At 43.0% G+C, this 23,173-nt stretch overlaps 3 protein-coding genes across 4 annotated transcripts; 1 reads left to right on the top strand and 2 right to left on the bottom strand.

Moving 5' to 3' along the window:
• Window positions 1–5,653: 5,653 nt before the first annotated feature.
• Window positions 5,654–8,176, bottom strand: pigh (phosphatidylinositol glycan anchor biosynthesis, class H). 2 transcript variants are annotated; one of them, XM_047573798.1, is made up of 5 exons: window positions 8,160–8,176; window positions 7,475–7,668; window positions 6,515–6,724; window positions 6,328–6,411; window positions 5,654–6,198 (listed from the first exon to the last, which is right to left on the bottom strand). In XM_047573798.1, exons 2-5 carry the CDS (start codon window positions 7,649–7,651, stop codon window positions 6,124–6,126), a joined length of 546 nt encoding a protein of 181 aa, XP_047429754.1. In that variant the 5' UTR covers window positions 7,652–7,668; window positions 8,160–8,176; the 3' UTR covers window positions 5,654–6,123. The 2 variants fall into 2 exon arrangements, with proteins under 2 accessions (XP_047429754.1, XP_047429753.1); XM_047573797.1 differs by having other exon boundaries at window positions 8,052–8,168.
• Window positions 8,177–8,482: 306 nt separating this feature from the next.
• zfyve1 (zinc finger, FYVE domain containing 1) lies at window positions 8,483–14,011 on the top strand. Its single transcript, XM_047573918.1, has 12 exons — window positions 8,483–9,693; window positions 9,775–10,018; window positions 10,138–10,398; window positions 10,491–10,705; window positions 10,825–10,931; window positions 11,392–11,500; window positions 11,580–11,677; window positions 11,849–11,966; window positions 12,291–12,461; window positions 12,668–12,848; window positions 12,979–13,092; window positions 13,517–14,011. The coding sequence occupies exons 1-12, from the start codon at window positions 9,214–9,216 to the stop codon at window positions 13,747–13,749; spliced, it is 2,331 nt and encodes a 776-aa protein (XP_047429874.1). The 5' UTR covers window positions 8,483–9,213; the 3' UTR covers window positions 13,750–14,011.
• Window positions 14,012–16,524: 2,513 nt separating this feature from the next.
• wdr21 (WD repeat domain 21) lies at window positions 16,525–22,884 on the bottom strand. The gene is made up of 13 exons (XM_047573919.1): window positions 22,443–22,884; window positions 22,220–22,347; window positions 21,772–21,929; window positions 20,993–21,075; window positions 20,455–20,557; window positions 20,210–20,353; window positions 19,801–19,850; window positions 19,200–19,279; window positions 18,875–18,967; window positions 18,679–18,776; window positions 18,370–18,546; window positions 17,287–17,401; window positions 16,525–17,191 (listed from the first exon to the last, which is right to left on the bottom strand). The coding sequence occupies exons 1-13, from the start codon at window positions 22,547–22,549 to the stop codon at window positions 16,923–16,925; spliced, it is 1,605 nt and encodes a 534-aa protein (XP_047429875.1). The 5' UTR covers window positions 22,550–22,884; the 3' UTR covers window positions 16,525–16,922.
• Window positions 22,885–23,173: the final 289 nt, after the last annotated feature.

The raw sequence follows: 23,173 nt of genomic DNA, 5'->3' as shown, positions 1-23,173 counted from the left end.
GAGATGGGATGATTCATCACACTCAGAACTCACATGTTAAGAGATCAAAATCCCCACATAATCATTACATGACATCATCATTAAGATTATACAGCTTGGTCCGCGCGATTTAATACACAAAGTTATAAAACTTCTTGAATCCCTGAAGTCATTTGTTTATTAATGGGCCCTTTTTTTAATTTACCGCCTGTGGATGCAAACACGGACCACAGCGAATCTGACTGAGTCGCAGACAGAGCGGCACCGCTGACAGTGAAGCAACCAATTAGCTGTCAAAACAGAGTAATGGTATATGACTGATATGGGAGCGATGTGACGGGGGAGAAACTCACAATGGAATGACAGTCAAATCGCTTATACATCCAGACAAATAAAAGGTCTGGTGAATGTGAGCAGGGGATTTGAATGCGGCGGTTTTCAGGCCTGCCTTCACAGACGCAAGGCAAGCCACTTGGCAGCGTACACTCGCGACAATGGCTTTCTGCAGAGACAAACGGATGTGTATTTGCATGTAGCTCTCTACTGTCAGCCCGCCGGACTAACCTGTAGAGCAGGCTGCCTGCTCCTTTATCTGCTGCCAGCTGGTCCGACTGGAAGTTCGTCTCACTTACCTCACATCCACCAGGTGACAGTGGAAGGGCGTGGCCTGAGAACAGTCGGTTTCATTTGTTTCATTGTGGTTTTGAAAAAAAAGAAAAAGAATTAATTTGCGTTTCAACTGACAGGCAGATTTAGGAGGGAGCTTTTCGGCTGTTACAGTGCCAAACGTTTCAATAGGATCATGTTAACAGTGTGATTAAAAGTTTTTGTGTGTAGCAGCCGCGGCAGCAGGCGAGTTGGTTGGGGTGACTAATACATTTTGACGGTCTCATGGTTCAGTGCTGGAGGCTGTAAGACAACGTGAGGCGCTGGACTTTACTGTCCAGGAAGAAATAATCTGTGAGGGAATCTTCCCCTGACGGTAAACAAAACAAACAGTTTATGAGTCTGGTGGCAGCCGTCCAAAGAAAACTTTTAGCTGAGTTGACACATTAATTCAATATGTCTTTGAACATCCTGTACATCGCTACCATTTTTTTTAAGACATTAGGCGATCAACTTTAAATCCATTAATGCAGAATATTAATTTATGATAAAAATATTGTTAGTAATGACAAAATAGGTACTGGTAAACTTATCAAACTACTTATCTCATCATTTTATTTTATTTCCACAATGACTTTATATCTTTTGTTTTCTGTTCTAATAGGCACTTTTTAAAAAATACCAAAGTGGCTCAGTCAAAAGCACTATTTATTTAATTCACTCATTTGCCGTTTCTCTCCAATTTAAAGGGGACATATCATGCAAACACTGTTTCAGATTATGTCCCGTGGGTCTTAACAACCCACAAAATGAGAAGAAGGACTATCTGGTCGTGTCTGTTTGTCTCGACAAGTCATTCAAGTATACAGCCAGTTATGAACTCTTGAGGGGATGAGCCCAATGGTTCGAACATGTACGATCGAAACCCCCTGTTTTTGATGCCAGCCATGTTGGTATCGGTGTTATGGCTGGGAAGGCTCAGTCCTTTTCAGATAAGGGGCTTAGGGAGCAGCGTCTCTTTTGCGTTCAAAGCTAAAGACATTTGGACCGTGGCAGAAAGAACGATCCGTGAGCTGAAACTTGAACAACACATACATCTGAGACTTACGCCCTGTCCCAAAATAAAGTAATTCAGTTAGTTGCTAGTGAACATCTGTGACTCTGGTTGCCAAGTTAAAACCTTTTTCAAAGATTTGTCTATATAAATAACATAAAAATGTTCATAGTGTATGTTCATAGTGTCATGTTCACCAAACGCTCTAAGCGCCCTATCACCATGCCGGTGGGAACCAAAGTTGTGGACGACGTTTCCTTTGCCGATCTGATAGGATAACCACCTTAATAGACGCTCGGTACCCTCTCTTTTCGCAAGTTGCCAAGTTTTTGTAACTGTTTTCTAAGGCTAAATAAAAACAGCATTTGTTTTATCTTAATGCTACTTATAAAACTAATCACATTTTCTGTCCTAAAGAAGTTTCTTCTTAGGGTCCCCTGGGACACCAGTAAGTATGCTACATATGTATGTTATAAATTGCATTGACAGTGTACAGTTCAAAGAGGGGTTAGAAGAGTCATATCATGGACTTATTCCACAGTCAGTGAGTTTACATGCACGTGAAAAAAAACTAATTATTGCCTTAATCGGACTTTAACAGGAGAACTTAAGTGCATTGTAAACACGTTGCTCCGATTAAAATCGGAGTTCTCATTATCTGATTGAGACACCCAGATAATGCGATTGGAATCGGAGTTCTCATCAGATAATGTGTGTGTGCATGCTCCACCACCGCTGCGCTGGCGTGTGGCCCCGGAACGAACATGTCCAAGAAAGCGGGGCGCAGAAGAAGAAGAGAAACGGAGCCGCTAGAAGAACAGTCTGAGGGATAGCGCGGATCTTACCTGCACCAGAAGTAGCGCGAACATTAATTGAAACATTAAAAATGTATTTTTATCTGTCTGGTTGTTGTTTGAAATGCCGGTCTGTCGAGTCTTGTTCATTATATCACGTAAGAGGTCACCCGGAAATCGGACCGCATTAAAGTGGTGTGTGTGGAAGAGGAGAGCAGTTATTCGATTTTCTTGCGCTGCATGTAAACTGGGACAAGGACTGTTGTGAGAAAGTCGAATTTTGAGCATAGCTCGATTAAGGTCTGCATGTAAACGCATTGAGTGATAAAAGCTCTTCCAGAGTCTGATAAATTCCAATCTGTGAAACGTTCGGCTTTAGTCACCCAGCAGATTAGGTTCATTCTGTCAAAATCTGTCAGCAATTGTTGATACTATGTTGTCTATGCATCTGTTATTGGAATATATCGTATTAAAAGTATATATAAAATAGCATTAATCTGTGAATGGACCCTCACTGTTAAAGGAAAGGTTTGTTCTGACACAGAGAAGATCGGGTACATGACAGGCGTTGGGATTCAGAACAATGAGGCTCTACATTTGCAGTCCCCAGGGTCAGCTCCGGTGACAAATCGGTGGATTGAACCAAACAGATGTGAGAATCTTGTTTTGCTGCCAGTTCAAAAAAGCAAATGTTTCTCCGCTAAGTAATCTGAGAACTCTTTTAAACTTTCACTGACAGAATAAAAATTTCAATAGAGACAACGGCTGTCGGGGAAACGTGTGAATACACGTCCCGCAGGATCACTTCCACATGACACCACAGCGCTGTACTGTGAAGCATCATCAATAGACGGAGAAGAAAAGTGACCGGTAAAACCCTGCCTGACGTTAGGAAGGGAGGGATTTTTTTTTTAAAGATTCAATTCATGTTACTCCAGCCTGTTTGAACCAGTAGGTTGACTGGATAAACTGACACGGTAAACAATAGCGTACCGTAACACTTTTCTTCTCTCAGCACCTGTCAACCAGGAACTGAATACATAAAAATAACAATACAAATACAACGACTAAAGGCCCTGTATGCAGCAGATGAGGTACCCATACAAACTATTCATTTCTGTATTGGCACATGCATATATATCCCGTAAACGCTATTTACAGTAAATTTAAGACTTGGCGTAACATTTTGGGAAAAAGATTTATTCATGCTTTTATGAGAACACCCATGCTGCCTTCAAATCGAACAACAACATGGGAAGATGTGTACACAAAATGGTTGCCGCTTACATGCTAACATTAGTCAACTGTTTGAGTCAAGACGCCATCAAAGCTAAAAAGTTAGCAAGCTAACAACCAGGTAATGTAAAGTCGTACGGAAAAGAGGAAGCCATTAGGAACGTTAAAATTTTCTTGTGACATATAATAAAAGTATAAAGACAACTATATGCCACTAAATTACAATGTATTACTCATATATCTTTACCACCTACTGCCGTTGAAAGGTAGTAAAACGCACTTCACAGGTTTGTTCGTGTAGAGTTTTCTTTTGAGCGTTGGATACATGACCCCATTTTGAGGCAACATACACACATACAGTGTCTAGAGTGTCGGTACATAGTTGGAGCTAGCAGTTGGTTAGCTTAGCTTAGCTTAAAGACTGGAAAGAGCTAGCCTGGCTCTCTCATAACGTTACAAAAATGTGTCACTTCAAGCTAACTTACTAGCCTTATATTCCACAGATTACAGTCAGCTGTTGATTCAATTTTGTTTTCATTGTCATTGATTAAATTGTGTAAAATTTTAACAACAACACAAACTATATCCTCCAAAATGATCATATAGCTAGATTACCGCCCTTCTTACACTGTTGCAACATAAACTGAACAATATAAACTTTTTGTAGCTAGACTTTAGTGCAGGACTGTTTTATAAATTTAATGATGTATCTTGCTCTGGATAAACTTTCTTCCCAAACTTTTAAATCCTCATTTTACTTTGATGGTGAGTTAATCTGAATGTGCACACTGCAGGTGGTAAAGGCGTAACCCTCCTCCTCCTCCTCCTCAGTGGGTCTCCAGTCCCTCCCCTCACTCTTCACTAAACCGTGAAGATTTCACACCCAAAACCCTGTAAGCTGATTTTACACATCCATCACCCAGATAACAATAATTAGACAACTGAGAACTACAAATCAAGCACATTTGATTGAGGCCATCAGAAACAAAGGAGGCAACATGAGTTCAGTGTTGCTAAATATTTTCATCCACAAAATTTGGGTTGACCCCCTTAAAAGTTTCTACCCTGCTGTAAATGGGGGTAATTAGGAGTCCACACCTCTGGCTCTCTGCCCTATTTCTGGGGAGTTGCTGCTGCTTTATGAGGCCTATTCACAAGCCCCAAGGTGTCACCCCTGGTCACTCCCAGGCTTTCTCCTGGCTCTGGCTGTTTCACACCTCCAGGAGGGACTATTATCTCGTCAGAGGGCTCCTCTTCACAGGAGCGTAACGCTTCTCCCCGTGAAAATCACACCTCTCTGCTTGTTTAATTGACATGCAGAGCGTTGAGTTCACACACACACACACACACACACACACGTCTGAGTGGAGTTTGCAGCTGGTCATTCAACTTAGGAATAAAACACGGAGATGGGGCAAACACAAACGACTGATGTTGATCATTTCTGTTTTATGTCAGTTAATTATGAATTCTAATGAGAGAAACGCTTAGAACGTGTCACGCCTGTGCATTCAGAAAAGGTCACACTATCATTATCATCTCTTGCTGTGGGAGGCAACCTTTAACAACATTTCTGAGAACAGGTCTGCTGTATCAACAGCAACATGACAGACATGCAAGGTAAAATGACGGCCTCCAAGAGATGATGGTCTATCTAGTTATGAAGAAGCGAAACTATGTTTGAGGAAGGTGTTGTTTACGTACAAGCTTATAAAAATACATGCCGTCTTTACACTACACATTCACATTGCCTTTGTATATAACTCCTCTAAAGCTGTCTGCCTTTCCTAGAGTGAATCGGTTTGCCAGTGCGCAAACTACAGATCAAATTGTTTGTACAATCTGAAATGTTTGTAAGAACTGATTCATGAATTGTATTTCCCAAAATGTGGTTAAGTGTACTGCTGCCACCTACTGGGTAAAGTTAAGTACAGCTGCCCAGAGTCAAGCACTGATGTGAAGTAATTCAAGACCATTATAAATGTTTGTATGTTTCATCATATTTAGGTTTTAATCAAAAACACTGTTTGGGAATGCTTATAAAACACAGACATGTACACAACTGGTCAGTTCACATCTAAATACAGAAATATTTGCTATGCATGAATACATTATCAGTAGAAAAGGGTTAAAAGGCTTGGCTCTTTAGGATTTAACAAGTAGTCTATGACGAGTGCTATTTTTTTAGTTATTTAACTACACAGCAAAGTACAGCATCTTGACACTCCGGTTGGTCTGTAGAACATGGCACCGCTTTTGTTCAGGTTTCTAATACTCCATCCACATCCATCCATGTAACCATAAAGGTTAGGGGAGGGAAAAAAAAGAAAAATACAAAAATACAATGTCGGTCATATCAAACAGCTGCTTCCTCCTTTTATCTATTCAAAAGAAAATGACTTGGAAGTATTAAAAAACATGCTGTGTGACCAGAAGCACTGCTTGACGTTTGTGTCATTGGCACTTTGAAAGAATTTCCTGACAGCTTTTGTAAACTTTCACCAAACAGTTCAACCTTGGCTTTGAACTCTGAAAGACAAAGAAAGGATGTTCATTAGAAACGGGTTCCTGTGAATGACACTGAACGCATTAAGAGCCCTTTTAGAGGAGGCAAATGCGTAAGATTTCAGATGTATGGTTATAACCTTTCATCCCCACCTGAAACAATGGCACAACACTTGACACCGCATTAGGCTCTGAGGGGTCCTTCAACAGCACACAAAGGTAGTAGATGATCTGATGCTGAAATGAAAGCATCAGACGTCAATATGTAACACCTACAAACTAATGGTAAGAATAATTTACATTTTCAACCCAAGTGACAAACACAAATATGCGTATTCACCATGTAAATAGCTTCATTGATGACAATATCTTTGATCTTGCTCATCTCAATGAAAGTGGTGATCTCCCGGCCTGAGGCGTAGCTGGAGGACAACTGGATGCCTAAGGAGCCGATGACCAGAAGGGACTCGTGGTCCACCTTCACAAAGTGGATGTGAAGCATCATGCCGACGAGGGTGATGAGTATAGCGCTGGACAAAACGGCTGTGTTCTGCAGGAGAGTGGTCAAATCAAGTATAAGTGATGTGAATATGACGGTTGGGGACTGCACAGTATAGATCAGTGACAATAACATAAATAAAAACAGATCATACAGGAATAGTTGTGTGTAGAAAAGTATTTGTGATTAATACTGCCACTGTATCGAAGACAAAACTGCAAACTCACAAAATGAAACCAAGAATAAGCAAATAACCCTTTCACTAAATGAATGCAATACAAATACAAAACAATTTGTGCTTATACCATTTATTTTTTTTATCATTTTACCCTTTTACCATTTATTTGACTACATTTTTACTTATATTTTATTTTTTAAATAATATTATTTTTTATTTATTACCACCTTCAGTTCTGTCTTTATTTATCTTTGTATTATTCCATCTGCTTGTTTATTTAATTCTCAATTTATTTATCAACAGATTTCATTTTAAAAGTACATTTTCTTGAATTTATTAGTATACTGATGTCTGTATAAGCTTCCCTTCGGGGTCCCACTGTAATTGCTTCCCAATAAATATTTATTCCTTATATATATTTTTTATATATACATTTAAGACTATTTATGTCCATAAAGATGGTTGTGGTGACATCAACTTTTTTCAAGGTTACATTTTTGACAGTTCCACTCCTCCATACATTTAGTCACCAAGTATTCTAGAAAGCATCCACGAGGATTTTACACTACATTTATGTGATGTTGATCGTGTCAATATTGAGGAATGAGCCTCATCAGTCTTACCTCCGTGAAGAAGAACACGGTGTACGCCAGAAGCCACACACAGCAGGTGTAAACCATCACCTTCCCTATGGACACTTTAGGGGAGCTGACAGTAAACTCTCTGCAAAAGCTGGAGTGATTCTGACAGTCCAGAGAAATGGACTTGCCACTGATGTCAGTGAAGGCTTCGTCTTCCATCCCGAATACACAAATAACTGGATGAAAACAGAAAAATGAGCATTGAGTGAAGTTTCGGAGATGTGGTTAGCTTTGCTAAGTGTTAGCACTCAGCTAATCTGTTGTGAATGCGCAAGGTCAGCGGTATGCGACAGCAGCAACTACTGATCAATTCTTAACGAGGAGGAAAACTGTAGAAATGCAAATTCAAGGCGCCAACTTGCTCCCGTTAAGTATGGGCTACAAAACGTGACAACAAAACAGTTAGATGTTACAAAGACGCTACAAATTGACGCTAAAATCAATCCCGGTGTTTGGTTGCACTGTTTTCTACTCCAGGGTGTCCCAATCTAAAGATTGTAGACAGTAGGGGCGGCTAACAAATAAAATAAAGCGCAAAGAGGAAAAGTTGGCGACGAACCCCGTCCATCACATCCACGAGAGGCATTTAAATACACATTACACTTGGTATTTTATTATTGAAGATACGTTATTGGATATTAAGAAGACACATATCAGTGTCACTCACTATCTCCGTCTAAGATAAGTGCAGGGTTTCGGCGTACGCCGGTGTGCAATCAAAGTCAACCCAATAGCAGCTGGAAGAAGCAAAGCATTGTGGGCAATGGTCGATATTTCATTGATATTTCCGCTTCATTGGTTGAAGTTGTAAACTATTTTATGATACACCACATCCAGAAACACATAAACCGCATACGTTAGTATACTCATTACAAATCGTGTACTATATACTTTTAACAAAAGCACATCGTCTCATACAAATAGTCTTTTTAATCCTCTAATTCCCATAATGCACTGCATCCGTGTGACTTTTGACCCCGGGATAAAAACAAGCCGATCAGCTGATGTAAAAGAAACAACATCTAAAAGGGTCTGACACAACACATCACCGCTAGCGGACTTTCTGACCAGCGTTAGCTACATGAGGCAGTCTGCGCCGAGGCGTTAGATAATGTTCGTGTCTACTTTCAGACTGTCGAGGCAGCTTTTAAGTTAACGTCGTCCGCCGGACTGGTAGCAACTAGGTCGGCCGACTGAAATGAAGCTTGTTTGTGTGTCCAGAAGCTCTTCTCTTTGTGTGGCCGGTATAGCGAACGGTTGTTTATTGTTGTTTACTCGTGGGGTATATTTTTAGGCCATATGACAAGCACACCGGGTTACTTTTAAGTAGAAACTGACAATTATTTAGCCAGAAAATAGACACAGGGCAGCTAATTCCAGCTAGCAAACTGCTACCAAATCATATAGTGTGTTAAATACTTGTCTGGACGAGTGTATTTAAAAACGAGGAGTGCTTAATTATACACTAGAAATTCTCAAGCAGTACAAAGGTGCTCGTTTGAACATTTTATACTATACGTGACAGATTTGTTCATGAGTTGTTTGGAGGACTACAAAGAAAAGTTACATGACATCCAGTATCAAAGATTTACTTGACAGTGCCAAAGCCTCGTGTCCTCGGCGTTTGTTTTGCAATCTCAGTTGCTCACGGTTTTACTTGAAGCCATAGCTCCTGCGTGTTATCGACACCACTGGTACTGGACTGACCTGTCAGGACTGACATGAGTGGTCAAGGTCCAGCAGTAGATAAAGGAATGAACACAGTCCTAGTCTGCCAGGAAAGCTACGCCTGTGGGGGTTCAGATGAGGCTGCCTTCGAATGTGATGAGTGTGGCAGCTTGCAGTGTGCCCGCTGTGAGCTGGAGCTCCACCGCCAGGAGCGCATGAAGAACCACGACCGGGTCCGGATCGCCCCGGGCCACGTTCCCTTCTGCGACTCCTGCAAAGGTGACAGCAGCTGCTCCGTCAGGCTGAGAGCGGCGGTGCGCTGCCAGGGCTGTAAGATCAACCTGTGCTTGGATTGCCAGAAACGCACCCACAGCGGAGTCAACAAGAGGAAGCACCCTCTGGCGCCGTACCCTCCTGCCAAAACTGCACAGGAGAACAGTTCGACGTCCGGGGAGTCGGAGATGGAGATCCTGAAATCCAAGCTGGAGAAGGTGTCCAGCTTCCTGTTAGTGGATGAGAAGGAGGAGATGCAGGTAGGTGGATGCAGAAAAATCAAGCTATACCTCAGTGGTAACATGTTCTGATGATTGGGCTGATTGTGTGTTGAATTTCAGGTGAAGGATGAGGAGGACTTTGTTGACAGACTGGGCTGCAGACCAGATGAGCTCCTCAAGGTGGTTTCCATCTTTGGAAACACCGGAGAAGGAAAATCCCACACCCTCAACCACACTTTCTTTCTTGGCAGAGAAGTGTTCAAGACCTCCCCCACGCAGGAGTCCTGCACTGTTGGTGTTTGGGCAGCCATGGACCCTCTGCACTGGGTCGTAGTCCTCGACACAGAGGGACTGCTCGGCGCTGGTATGAGACAGAAAACAAATTTGCGTAATATCACAAAGCAAACAAGATCAGGAGTCTTTTTATGTACAATTACCAGACAATTAACAGGCTAAACTCATTACACTCTCTCCACTCATCAGGAGCGAATCAGGGTCAGCGAACACGCCTGCTCCTCAAGGTCCTGGCTATTTCTGATGTCGTTATTTATCGAACTCATGCTGACCGTCTCCATGACGATCTCTTCAAGTTCCTCGGCGATGCATCAGACGCCTACTTGAAACATTTCAGCCGGGAGTTGAAGGCGACTACCACCCGCTGTGGTTTGGACGTCCCGTTGTCCACTCTGGGCCCTGCAGTGATTATCTTCCATGAGACTGTTCACACCAAGCTACTAGGATCAGGTACGTTGGATGTTATAGGAATTCAGGAAGCATCATTGGCACATTGTTATTTAAAGATGCTCATGTAATCCTCTGCATCATTCTCCATTTAGACAAGCCATCTGAATCGGCCGATCGGCTGCTCCAGGAGCGTTTCAGGAAGCTGGGCCTGTTTCCAGAAGCGTTCAGCTCCATCCAGTACCGTGGGACTCGGACCTACAACCCTCCCACGGACTTCAGTGGCTTACTGCGCAGCCTGGAGCAGCAGCTGGACAACAACACCACCCGCTCGCCACGTTCTGCCAGCGTCATCTACAAGGCTCTGCAAGTGTGTAACAATCTTTGTTTGTGACATTTTGTAATCTAATGCATTTTACAAATGTGTCTGTGCTACCATCGTAGCCTCTGAGCTAACGCTGTCTGCCCTCTCTGCCCTCCTCCGTTCAGGCCCTGAGTGAGCGCTTCAGTGGGGAGATTTCAGACGACCACATGACTAGCAACTCCTTCTTTCCAGACGAGTACTTTACCTGCTCCAGCGTCTGCCTCAGCTGCGGGTATGTGTCTCTCTGCTCGACGGATCAAAAAGTAGAAATGAGTTTTTTTAGCGACAAACATTGATTCAATTGTGTTTTAATTTTGTAGGCAGTAGTTTATAGTACTATTGCATTGTGTAATAACAAGTTTCTGTTATTTTAACTGTTTTTAAGTGAGTCAGAATGATCATACAGTGGAATTAACTACCACCAAAGGCTGTTTCAACAGAAACTGATCATTACAGCAGATTTAGAGCGAGACTGTTGTGTCACATTGTATTATTTATCACTAGTGCACCTAATGAACTGGTAAGTGCAGTTTTACAGTGTCAAACACCCAGTTAGACTGTTAAAAGCATGTTGATATGTCCATGTCGTATATAGTCTGCTTCTTAAAGTATATAACATATCACATATATAACACATCACAAACAAATAGAGTCTGGCCTTCGTCTCTAACATGGTGTGCTCCCACCTTCAGATCAGGCTGTAAGAGGAGCATGAATCACCTAAAGGAAGGATTCGACCACGAAGCCAAACATCGCTGCCGCTACTCGGCGCAGTACGACAATCGCATCTACACTTGCAAGGCAAGTACAAACACACATACACCAGACAAAAATCTGCCTTGTTTGAAAAGATTCTGAGCGTTGCTGCTGGATCTTTCAGGCGTGCTATGAAGGAGGAAAGGAGGTAATAGTGGTTCCCAAAACGACGGCCTCGTCTGACTCACCGTGGTTTGGCTTGGCCATCTACGCTTGGTCCGGGTGAGTCCAGCGACCGCAGAAACCTTGGGAAGACGACCTGAAATGCCTTTCTCGCTGGCATTAATAATTAAATTACATTCCATTTGAAGTTGGTTGAAAGAAATCGAGCAGCGTTGCAACACTGAAAGTTTGATTTGCTTGTTCACCCTTTTCACTTTTGTCTCTGTCCAGATATGTCATTGAGTGTCCGAACTGTGCAGTGATCTACAGGAGCAGGCAGTACTGGTATGGAAACCAGGACCCGGTGGAAACAGTGGTCAGAACAGAGATCCAGCACATCTGGCCTGGGGTAAGGCCACAGTGGAACAGCCTAAATGAGATTCTGCCTAAACCAATTAAACAAAGTCAAAAGCCAAGATTGTGACACCTCTAAGCCGCCTCCGCTATGACCTGTGTTGGCAGCTTATTCTTGACGGTTTTATTCAGATGCCCAATGTCGTGTTTTTCAGTAACTTCAAAGTATACACAATAAAAATAAACTGAGCCACTGTAGAGATGTTTAAATGCTAAGGAAAAATGATGCTACACGTCTACTACCAATTGCTAATGCAGAGTAAACATCTATGAGATATAAAAATATGATATGAGTGATAATCTTTGGCCTTCTCTCCAGTCGGATGGTTTTTTGAAAGACAACAACAATGCTGCTCAGAGGTTGTTGGATGGAGTCAAGTACATCTCTCAGTCCGTGTCTGAACTCAGCGTCAAGCCTGCCAAAGCCGTCACTTCATGGCTCACCGACCAGATTGCTCCAACTTATTGGAAAGCCAACTCCCTTATTCTGGTACGTTATCCAGATTTAGATTTAGCAAGCATGGGAAATGGTGCTTTTGAACATCAAGGAAAGAAACCGAACCTTCAGGGACGGTAGTATATGTTCAACACAGACCAGACTGTGTAGTAAACACCTAACATACTGATAATGTCTATGTCATCTGCAGTGTTTTAACTGGCAGGAGCCTCTGGTGTTAACTTTATCCTGTGTTGCAGAAATGCCATAAATGCGGAGAGGAGTTCCAGCCCAACGACGCCAAGCACCACTGCCGCGCCTGCGGAGAGGGATTCTGTGACGCCTGCTCTTCCAAAACCAGGCCGGTCCCGGAGAGGGGCTGGGGCCTCGCACCTGTCAGAGTCTGCGACGCGTGTTTCCACAACAGGGGAATCCCGACAGGTATGCAAATGAGTCCCTCTGTGCGACTTAACGCAGTCCTGCCGCTGTGTGCCGGTGCGTTTCTGTTCCCCCGTCGAAGTCAACTGGAAAGAAACGCAAGTGTCTGACTTGGTGTTGTTCTCTGCCGCAGAGCTGCTGGATGCTGCCTTGGAGGAGGAGGGAAGCACTTTGATAGCGCGGAAGGTCGGCGAGGCGGTTCAGAACACTTTCGGGGCTGTAGTGGGTGCCATCGACATACCTTTCGGTGAGCGTTGCATGCGTCTGCCTCCAGACAGTGGTCTCGTCAGGGAACCACTGACCCTGAGATTAAGAGTCTCATGCTCTGCAGACTGAGCTAGCGGGGTTGCAGAGGCAAATTACTGCCTGCTGATGTATGAGGTTTTGAGCTATGCTTCAAGTATAGGCCAGTATCCAACAATGGTCCAACAATGACAAAGGGCGTTGCTTTGTAGGTCGATATATTGAACCATTAGAAAGTGAAATTTAGTGTCCGATGAAACCGACAGTTCCAGTTAAATCACTCGGCACAGACGTGGACAATACTTGCTCAGGCAATTGGAGCGGACCAATCAGAGCAGAGAGGAAAGCCTCCCTAACTCAGTTTTTACCGATGACACGTAGCCCTTTACAGATTAGACATTAACAACACTTTCTTTCCGTGTGACCAGGCCTGGTGAAGGACGCCGCTCGCCCGGCCTACTGGGTCCCAGATCAGGACATCCACTCCTGCTGCGAGTGCCAAAGGGAGTTCTGCCCACGCCTCTCCATCCACCACTGTCGCTCCTGCGGCCAGGGCGTGTGCGACGAGTGCTCCCAGGAGCGGCGCCCCGTGCCGTCCCGCGGTTGGGACCACCCAGTGAGGGTCTGCAACACCTGCAACCAGAAACCCGGGGAACTCTAGCACGAAGGGAAGGCGGAACCTCGGAGCGGGAACGGTCGCCCTTAATCACGGAGGCGTCGAGCTCTGGGAAAAACTGGAAGTGACGGCCTTCTGGGTCTAGCTATTAAGCTTCACTTGGCATTTTCTGGCTGTCTAGCCTGCGGCAGGTTAAGCTAATGTGTACTTTTTTTTTTGGTTCCCCGCGGGGGGAATTTGAGTTGACACAGCTGCAGCACAGGGAGTTAACATCACAAAAGATATTTCCATAAACCGGTGGACTCATGTTTGTTGATTTTTTCTTTTTTTTTTTTTTATACTGGTCTCACCTCACTTCAATCCCTCGATCCTATTTCACTTAAATATGCCTACATTTGACACTGTGAAGAATACCAGTCAGACTTGAATATCAAGAAGACAAAACAAACTCAGATGAAAAAGAAGTGAGTAACAGGAAAATTCTCTCTTACGACGGATTTCGGGTAAATCTCCACTTGCCCCTTTAGATCCTTTCAAATTTGTACTGATGCACATGAATCTCTTAACCCTTCGACAATCTCTTCCAGTGTGACATATTGGCACCTTTTCTCTGATTCGGGGCCATTTGTGTAAACCCTTTAAAAATAGATTTAATATGATTCCTGTCAGTACTCCTTCTTATTAGTTGTAACATGGGTTTTGCAGGGACCCTGGATGCAACGTTGGGAGTTGCCGGTGGAGGAAACGAATAGAGACCGGAAAAAGATGATCAAACCTGACCGTCACTACGGTGGTGTTTTTCAGATGTTACCCTGCTAGCGTTAGCTTTCTTGCCACTCTTCGGCACTCTTCAAGATTATTATTTTTATTACTAAAGATTATCATTAGAATAATCAGAAGCTACTGATTTACTGTAGTATCAAGATGCATTCCAATTTATAGAGGTACTTAGTAATTACTGCTTACAGTGGAAAAGCATTTGCACGCCCGGTTTCCGACATTTCTGCCTCGAAATGACTCGAAACATCAGCGGATTCTCACACGAGTCCTGGGAGTATTCGAAAAGAACCCAGTCAAACAAGTGAAACTGAATTTATATAACACATATAGAATCGTCTCCTGTAACTTCTGCTGAGTCTTCCACAGTGACCGGGAGGAATTTTATCCCGTCCTTCAGTACAGGACAGTTTCAGTTCTGAGGTGTTGGTGGGTTTTCCTCGCACGAACTGCTTCCGCCACATTTCTACCGGATTAAGGTCAGGACTTTGACTTGGTTAAAGAAGAACAAAATATTATAATATTTTGTTCTTTAACCATTTTTTTGTAAAACCACTTGTGTGCTTGGGGTCGTCATCTTTCTACATGAACCCGTTGCTCTCTAGATTCAGTTCCTAGACAGACGTCCTGACATTTCTTTGCTCCATGATTCACCATCCTGGCCAAGATGAAGCAAAACAGACACAAGCCTTTCATTTAAACCAAATAATGACGAGACTTTGGTCTCATCTGTCCACTAAACATTTCCTTTTGGAGAGCAGTGGCTTTGTCTTTGCCACTCTACCATACACACCATGTGGTGACACAGTGGTGTCCTGGTGGTGGATTCATCAACATTCAGTGGCCCAAACGTTACCCTGGGATCCTTGGCGACCTGTCAAGCACATTCTGTCTCTTGCTTTTGGAGGGATCTTGATGAGTATACCCAGCGTTATCCACTCCTGTGGAGGGTAACAGTCGTCGTTAATCTCCTAAATTTGTTCCTTCCAAGCTCTCGGAGAGATCATTTTATAACGTTCTCCTGCCTAATGAGCAGCTACAGCGGAACGATCATTTGTCTGTTGTCTTACACGTCCACAAACATTTCAGTGACGTGAGGTTCAGACTGTGACAAATTCCTGATTTTTTATTTTTTTTTTTGGAGTCTGAGTATGCCGACTGGAAACACTTCTGGACGGACAGACTCTAATTCGTCTTTAAAAACCGACTTCTAATCCTAATGGTTCACTCACTTTGCACCTCATATATCATGTTCTCAAATACCAAAGCACAACATTTCTATTAGCTCGATGGGGTTCTCCTGGTCTAGTGTTGGGACCGTTGATGTTTTGAGTCATTGAGTTTTATGCAGGAAGTTAAAAACTCTAAGTGCTGCACATACTTTTAAGCGGCACCGTATATAACCCATTGATATACGCGGTTCTTCGTGCACCTGAACGGCAGATGATAAAAGAGCAGCCTTAACAATGTTGTCTATAAAAAGCTGTTTAAATTTTACATATATGGTACATATAAGGGGAAAAGTTTACTTTAATAGGGACATTTTTAAATTGCTTCGTCGTTGCTAAGTGTTCAAACTGCTACGGAAACAAATCGGACTTTGGCGGGATTAAACGCAAGAGAACTGCTTTTACGGAGTGGCTGGCTCACGGTAGCAATATGGGACAGAAAAAGACGTGTTTGAGGCTGGACCCTCAAAACAGAAGAGTAATCCTTTACTCTGTCAACTCAGGCAGCGTGGCTTGTATCGGGAACAGGATGTCTGACCTGGTAATTATCAGATAAATATCACACTAAATATCACACGTGATGCAGTTGATGCTTGAAAGCCTGGGCATTGTGAGATCCGACTGCACGGGATATTTTTCTCTGACTGCGGGAGAGTTATTGTGGTTATGTTGTCGACGAATGACAAACCTTTAATCAGAGAGCTATCTCAACTTGTATCCCTCTATCAATGAATAGAGACATCACAGTGAACCGATCAACACCTTATGTTCATGTATGCTCAAACGGTATGTATTAAAGTCATTTAGAAGCAAATGGAGCAGATCACCGTCTTTAATCCATCTTACAAATGTGTCATTGAACAATTAGAAAATGTCTTGCTGATTTACAATACAAAGTGTATTCTTCTGCAGACTCAATCAAAAATCTGAAAGCTTAATAAAAAAAAAAAAAAAAAATCAAGGTAAACCATTTCTTAAGTAAGTGCACTTCTATTAAAAACGTTACAGTGGTTCCGGGCACTCGTGAATGCTGCACTTCTATTTTGTTTTGGCACAAAAACAAAACTGTCAAAAATAACATCCCCCTGAGATTTGAAAAGCTTTCTGAGGTCATCTTTCCAAATGTAAGAATAGTACCACTGCTTGTAAATGGACTGCACTCGACAACTCTACCCAACCCTTATTTAAAAAAAAATAAAAATAAAAAAAGCGTCACGTGGGCGATGATGAGGCGTTTTCGCTATTTTCGTGAAAGCCGGCTGTCAGGCCTCCTCCTTCCTGATAGTCTGTGTTGTACGGGAAGTAGTAGAGGTCGTGTTTGACGGCCATGAGCAGCCCGGGGAGCCCCCTGCAGCCGCCGATGTTAGAGGAGAAGACGACGCTCGGGATCAAGTCGTTGGCGGCCGGGTGGGGCGACGGGATGGTCCTGAGCAAATGACCGTCCTGCAGGCTCCACAGCCTCGTGTAGCAGTCCTGACCCACTGTGGGAAGGACGCAGACCAGTCAGTTAAACAGGGGAATTCCTTCACAGTAGTGTAGTGCTGTAGTGTATAGAAAGCGTTTTCTCCTCTCCTACCTGCCAGCAGGAGCCCTTCGCGCTCATTGACATGGATGGGAAGGTAGGCGTGCTCGTTGTAGTGCCCTTTGTACTCCTGCACTGGCTTTCTCAGTCGCACATCCCATAGTTTGATCTGCACACGAATCACAAAGCACACAAATACAGTTCAAGGATAAAATCGTGACATTCGTGGCATTAAGATGATGTCAATATTCAAAACTAGAGATGTAATATTGTTTTTTTATGAATGAAACTTAAGTTTTTTGTGTTTGAAAGTCTGAAATTTTTTTTTAAAATCTCTGTAAATACATGCTTCCTGACAGCTATACAGCAATATATATATACTGTATACTTATATACTGTCAATCTCACCTAACCAGGTAAATGCACACAGGACTGGACTGGACTTCAGGAAAGATTCAACAAAAGACTCGGAGTAAACAACCCCACCTCTGGGATCACAGGTTTTTTTTTTTTTTTTTAGCGAGAGAACGCTGCCAAAAGTCACCCAAGGGCTCACAACTGTATGATCCGAGAAGTGGTGTTGTCAAGTCATCTCTGAAAGAGCAATGGCATGAGTGCATATATGCATCGTCCTAAGTTTCATAATAAAGTTTCACCCATTCAAAAGTTTCACGGTTTCAGGACTTTTATTTTCCAACCATGTTTGCATCTGTTTTCAGATCACCACTTACATCACAGGAAAAGTCTGACAACGTGTTAGAGAAACACGGCTGAAAGGGCTGCAGCTCTGAGGAAGGTAAACTCAAATATGCAAAGCGTTTGGAATTATGTCAAGATATTAACCTTGCGATGTGAAGGGTCCCACAATTAGTTCACGTACCCAAATCTGAATCTGGGTTCATAGAAGAATATCTCATATTTGGGTGTTTTGGGTTAACAACTTTCACTCAAAGCTTTCTCATATTAAACCTAAGCAGAAATGCCTATTCTTGAATTATTACCTCACTAAACATTTTAAGTAATCCCTTCCTTTGTTCTTTTTCCACAACAGGGTCAAAACATAAGTAACACACCAGTAATTAGGAGCCAAAAGCTTTATAAAAGAACCCAGTGCTCATTCTGAGTGAATAACCTGACCTGTCCCAGCATGTCAGCAGCCAGCAGGTAGTTCTCATCCTGCAGGACTCGTACGGAGGTGATGGCTGACTCCTGATGGAAACGATTGGCCTTCCAGCTCTGATCTCTGCGGCCGCGCTGCCGCAGGTCAATGCTGAAGATCTCCCCCGATCTGCAGCCGTTAAACAGGACAGGAACCTGCGGGGATGGAGGATGGAGGTATAACTTCCTGCTTGGTGGTGTGCACACGGCACAGGGCACATCTAGAGTAAATACGATTTGGGTCGACCCACACACGCTTGAATCGCTTTAAAGTAACAAACGACTCACCCTGAGGGCAAACTGCTGAGCCAAGACATCGCTGCCGACGCCGTACGTCTGTGTTCGGCCGGTCTCTGCATCCTTCATGATCACCCGACGAGACAGGCCTACCACACATTTATACTTTTATATATAACAAAACAGCAGTTACTGATGCGTTAATGGTGTTAGTATCTGATGAGTAGCATTAATAAGAATTACTGACCGGTGCTGAACGTCTTGTCAAACTGAGGATTGAGACACCAAGCACAGGACCAGGCTGTGGATATCTTAAAGCTACACAGCATCCCGGGTTGATCTGAGGAAAGAGGAATGAGGTGATACTAAACGATCCCAACATGAAGCTTGGCTTCTAGGAAATAAACTCATCTATTCTGGCAAAAGACATTTCAAAACAAAGGATTTCAGAAATTCTGATTCCTATTACATGCATGTTTTACCACATTGCTACTGTGGACCATGTTCACTATTCATAGACTGAACAGTGAGGCTATGTGGATATTGAACGTGGCTCGAGAGGTCGTCCAAACCTGGGTTGGAGTTGCTGAAGAGGGAAGCAGGAAGTAAGCTGACGCAGCCAGGGGTGTCCGCCGCCCCCACCAGACACAGCCTGAAAGTCAGTTCAGTCAAGGAAAGCACTGGTACTAAATGTAATACTAAATACTAAACCTAAATACGCTGGGTGCTTCTATGCTCCTATGTATTTCAAGGAATGCACCAAACGGAGCCAAGACGTTACACATCTACTGCCTAAAATGTAACATACGCCTTCTATTATGTATTACACAATATGAATAGACACATACTTAAAGACTTATGCAGCAATTAATCTACGAGTGACAACGCAGAATGTCTGTGGGTGTGTGTGTTGCTCAAGAGTCCACTGACATTATGTCATCCGTTTAACAATGAACTGGTGAAACACATGAGTGGTTCATGCTTCACTCGATCAATGGAAAAAAGTTCAGCGCTCCAGTTACAAAGTGAAGTTTGATTTCTAGCATGTTCCGCAGCCACAGGGGTCGGGCATCACTTTGTAGCTTCATGTCACCAGCCTCCGTTGAAAGTGACTTTAGGCCGGTTGCTCTTTCAACAGTAACGTCAGCAGAGCATTCGGCTGAAGAAGGATACAGAACGTGAGAGTCGGGGTGGTTGACTGAAGCCCAGCAGATGGAGTTCACCTGAAAGACATTAAGCCAGAGGAGATTAATTAAAATCCATTTGTTTTTTTCACACTGCAAAACATTTAATTGCACTGCAAAAAAGGAATTTCAAGAAAGCAAAAAATCCTTGTATCAAAGAAATACATCTTACATTTTGTTAAGAGACAAAAACCTGCTTATTTTAAGAATTTTTGTCAAACAAAACAGCTCAACCCAGCTTTTATTTTCTTAATACAAGATGATTTGATTGGATTAAGAATATTTTGTTTCTTTCTAGTAATGCTGTTTTTGCAGCGTGACGTAAAACATTTAACCCTTTACAAAGAGATATCATCATATACGAAGCCAGTGCCCCGGCCCTGGAGAAACACTCCCACCTTCCGGTTTGTGAAGTAGAGATTATCACACATTTCCACAGACAGAGAGCCCTGGCTGCTGCTGCTGAAGTTCATGATGCCGTACTTGCAGCCGCCGTGAGAGACATCGTTGACCGTGAACACTCGCTCACATGCGGAGTCCCCCTGAGAGAGGCAAGAAGAAAAAACAAGTCACATACATATAAATTAAGTTATATAAAAATGTTTGCACATCCTGAAGTGAACTTTTTTGTGTGTGTTCTCACCACTATGAGTCTGAAGTTGTCTGTGTTCGGGCTGCTGTTGTCCGTGCTCTGGATCTCTAGTTTGTGGCGCCTCATCCCACTGACCTTCACCTCATGGATGAGCCTGGAGACACAAGGTGACCATCGTAACTAAAGCAGAATCACTTCCACGCGTTCTCTCAACACTAGAGTTCATTCATTCATTTATTTATTTGTGGTAGTGTTTACCTGTAGGGTGAGTACAAATAATGTATGCGAGTAAAATTCACGGATTCAAACCGTCAACTACAACAATATTTTGACGACATTTTTGCTTTCGTTTCTCCCCTTTGTTTTTGCTTTTATGACAATTTAGGATTCCATGTCACGACTGATTAGCGTCATTATTAGTGGTCGGCAAAGCTCAGACGAAAACTCACTATACACATACACAACTGATTAGCACTGAGGCTGGCCATTGTTTCCCGTAATGCATCCCAGCTGTGGGTAACATTGAAATGTGTGTAGGATAGAAGGAAAACAGCTTCATGTCCAGTTTTGTGTGCACACACAGAAGTACCTGCAATAGGAGCTCTCGGCTAAGCGACCAAGTTGTCTTCTCTGCAGCAGCAGTGAGGAGTTCAGTCCTGTCCTCGGTGCTTTCTGTAAACGACGGTAAAACATGTCACATAATTATACAACCATTAAATCTATCCAAGACCGAGATTCACCCCCATCTTATTATTATAAAATATGTGAAGCATAATGGGCATTATGTAGTATAAAGTTCTCACATGGGCCCTGTTCAGGTGTTAACATGGGTCAAGGAGGATCCGATCACAAATGAGTTCACACCCAAAAGGATGCATTTCATATCAGATGACTCAGACCACATTTAGAGGTGGTTTAGTCGCTTGTGACCATAATCTATTCTTTTAACAATGTAAACAACTGAAATCTTCTGGATAACCTGTTCCGCCTTATTCATTCACAAAAGAACACACGCCCTCTATTATAAATGAAACAGAGTGAGTCTTCAGCGTGAGTATAAGTAAACAGTAACCTGTCATGAGTTGTTTTGGTGAGCAAGAGAGACTCTGCTCCTCATTAATTTCTGCATTTTCCAACCTGTTACCTTGGGCACTAAAATCAACCACCACTGTTCATGGTTCTGAAACAACAGCAGACACTGATCTTCCAAATTAGTATTAGTGTCGTCTCAGCACTGACAGATGTTATCAGTATTGCAGCTGCCATAGCCAACGTGCTTTCATACAATCTGTATGCAGAACTTTCTGCAACTCCTCCGATAAGATTTTAGTGACGGAGAGCAGCAGCCACTTTACTCCGGAGACTTACCTTTCTTGGCGTTTCATCCTCTGCCAGCATCTTGTTTCTCTGTTTCTCCCTCTCTTTCTCCCGGAGCTGCTCTGTGGTCAGCGGGTTACAGTTGTTGTGTCCGGGCAACAGGCGGAAGTAGCGGTTTTTCTCTGGGTCAAAGTAGAAACCCGGCAGCTCTGGCAAGAAGAAAAAAGAAAGGCAAAATAAAAGCCTGTGCTTCATCATCCGTTCTGCCCTTTCTGCTGAGCAAAACAATGCACCTTAAATTGCCCACATCACACGTTTATGTGAGTTGCTTACAAATCACTGTTGAAAATTAAGGTTTCAACTCGGGCACGAGTCCAGGGTTACTTTCTGTGTTGGTGCCTTCAGGTGTGTAATTCTGGTATGTGATGATGTGACATTAAGGACTGACAATAGACTTTCAAATGAGCATCTGAGAGAGGGTTTAGTGTCTGACACTGACCTGGTGCAGCACTGCTGGCTTTAGAGGAGGATGAGGAGGGTGTGGGTGAAGAAGAAGAAGAAGAAGGCTGATTTTCGTATCTTCTCTGAGATGCTCTATGTGCTGGCCCTACATCACTGTGTCTATACCTGTGAAAAGGAAGAGACTTCATCTTAGGGCGCGTGTCACTTTGTTTAACATCAAACACAACGCTGTATGTCAGTTCTTCATTTAACCCAAGTACCACTGTTCATCCTGTGTTGCTCTCCCCCTGTTGCCTCTGTGCCGTCCGGGGCGTTGACCAGCGCCTTGTCGCTTGTATGGTCGTTCTCGCCAGTTCCACTTCTTCATCCCTTCTGTTTGGGAGCAGACGTAAGGACCCTCACACCACGTTGTCGCTCATCCACACGGCGTGTTTACTTTTTAGCCAAGTTAGCAAATTGCTATTAGCTCACTTTGGCTAATGTTAGCTACACATCTTTCTAGACACGTGTGTTGCTGTTGTTGGACACTCAGCGTGCAATTACTAAATGTATAATGTGTTCATAAACACACGTTTTATTAAAAGTAAAACAATTTTCTTAATAAACTGGCATTAAATTCACAATGTTGATTCCCTCAGGAGCGAACTGTTGTAAAACAACTTCCTGCCACGATGTCCCGCCTCCAGATGATGTTGATTGGCTTATTACCGACAACAATTCGTGACGTTTCAATCATCTATTGGTTACTTTTTCTGCGACTTTCACGCTGGAATAATAATGTAGGAAATTATGTTTATTTTACTGACGAATGATGGACATTCAAGTAAAAACGTAATTACCTGCTCAAAATGTGTACACCCGAAACTCAATGGATTGTGTTTTACATCGGATTAAAAGTAATAACAAGAAAGAGAAATTTAGACGGGGGGTTTAATATCAAAATAGCCATAAGTTACAAGCCAAACCATATGAAAAAACATGAACGCGCAAC

This window comes from Mugil cephalus, chromosome 21, assembly GCF_022458985.1.
Source record: "Mugil cephalus isolate CIBA_MC_2020 chromosome 21, CIBA_Mcephalus_1.1, whole genome shotgun sequence".
Lineage (NCBI taxonomy): Eukaryota > Metazoa > Chordata > Actinopteri > Mugiliformes > Mugilidae > Mugil > Mugil cephalus.
The sequence above is the reverse complement of the archived record's forward strand: the minus strand, read 5'-3'. Positions and strand labels throughout refer to the sequence as shown.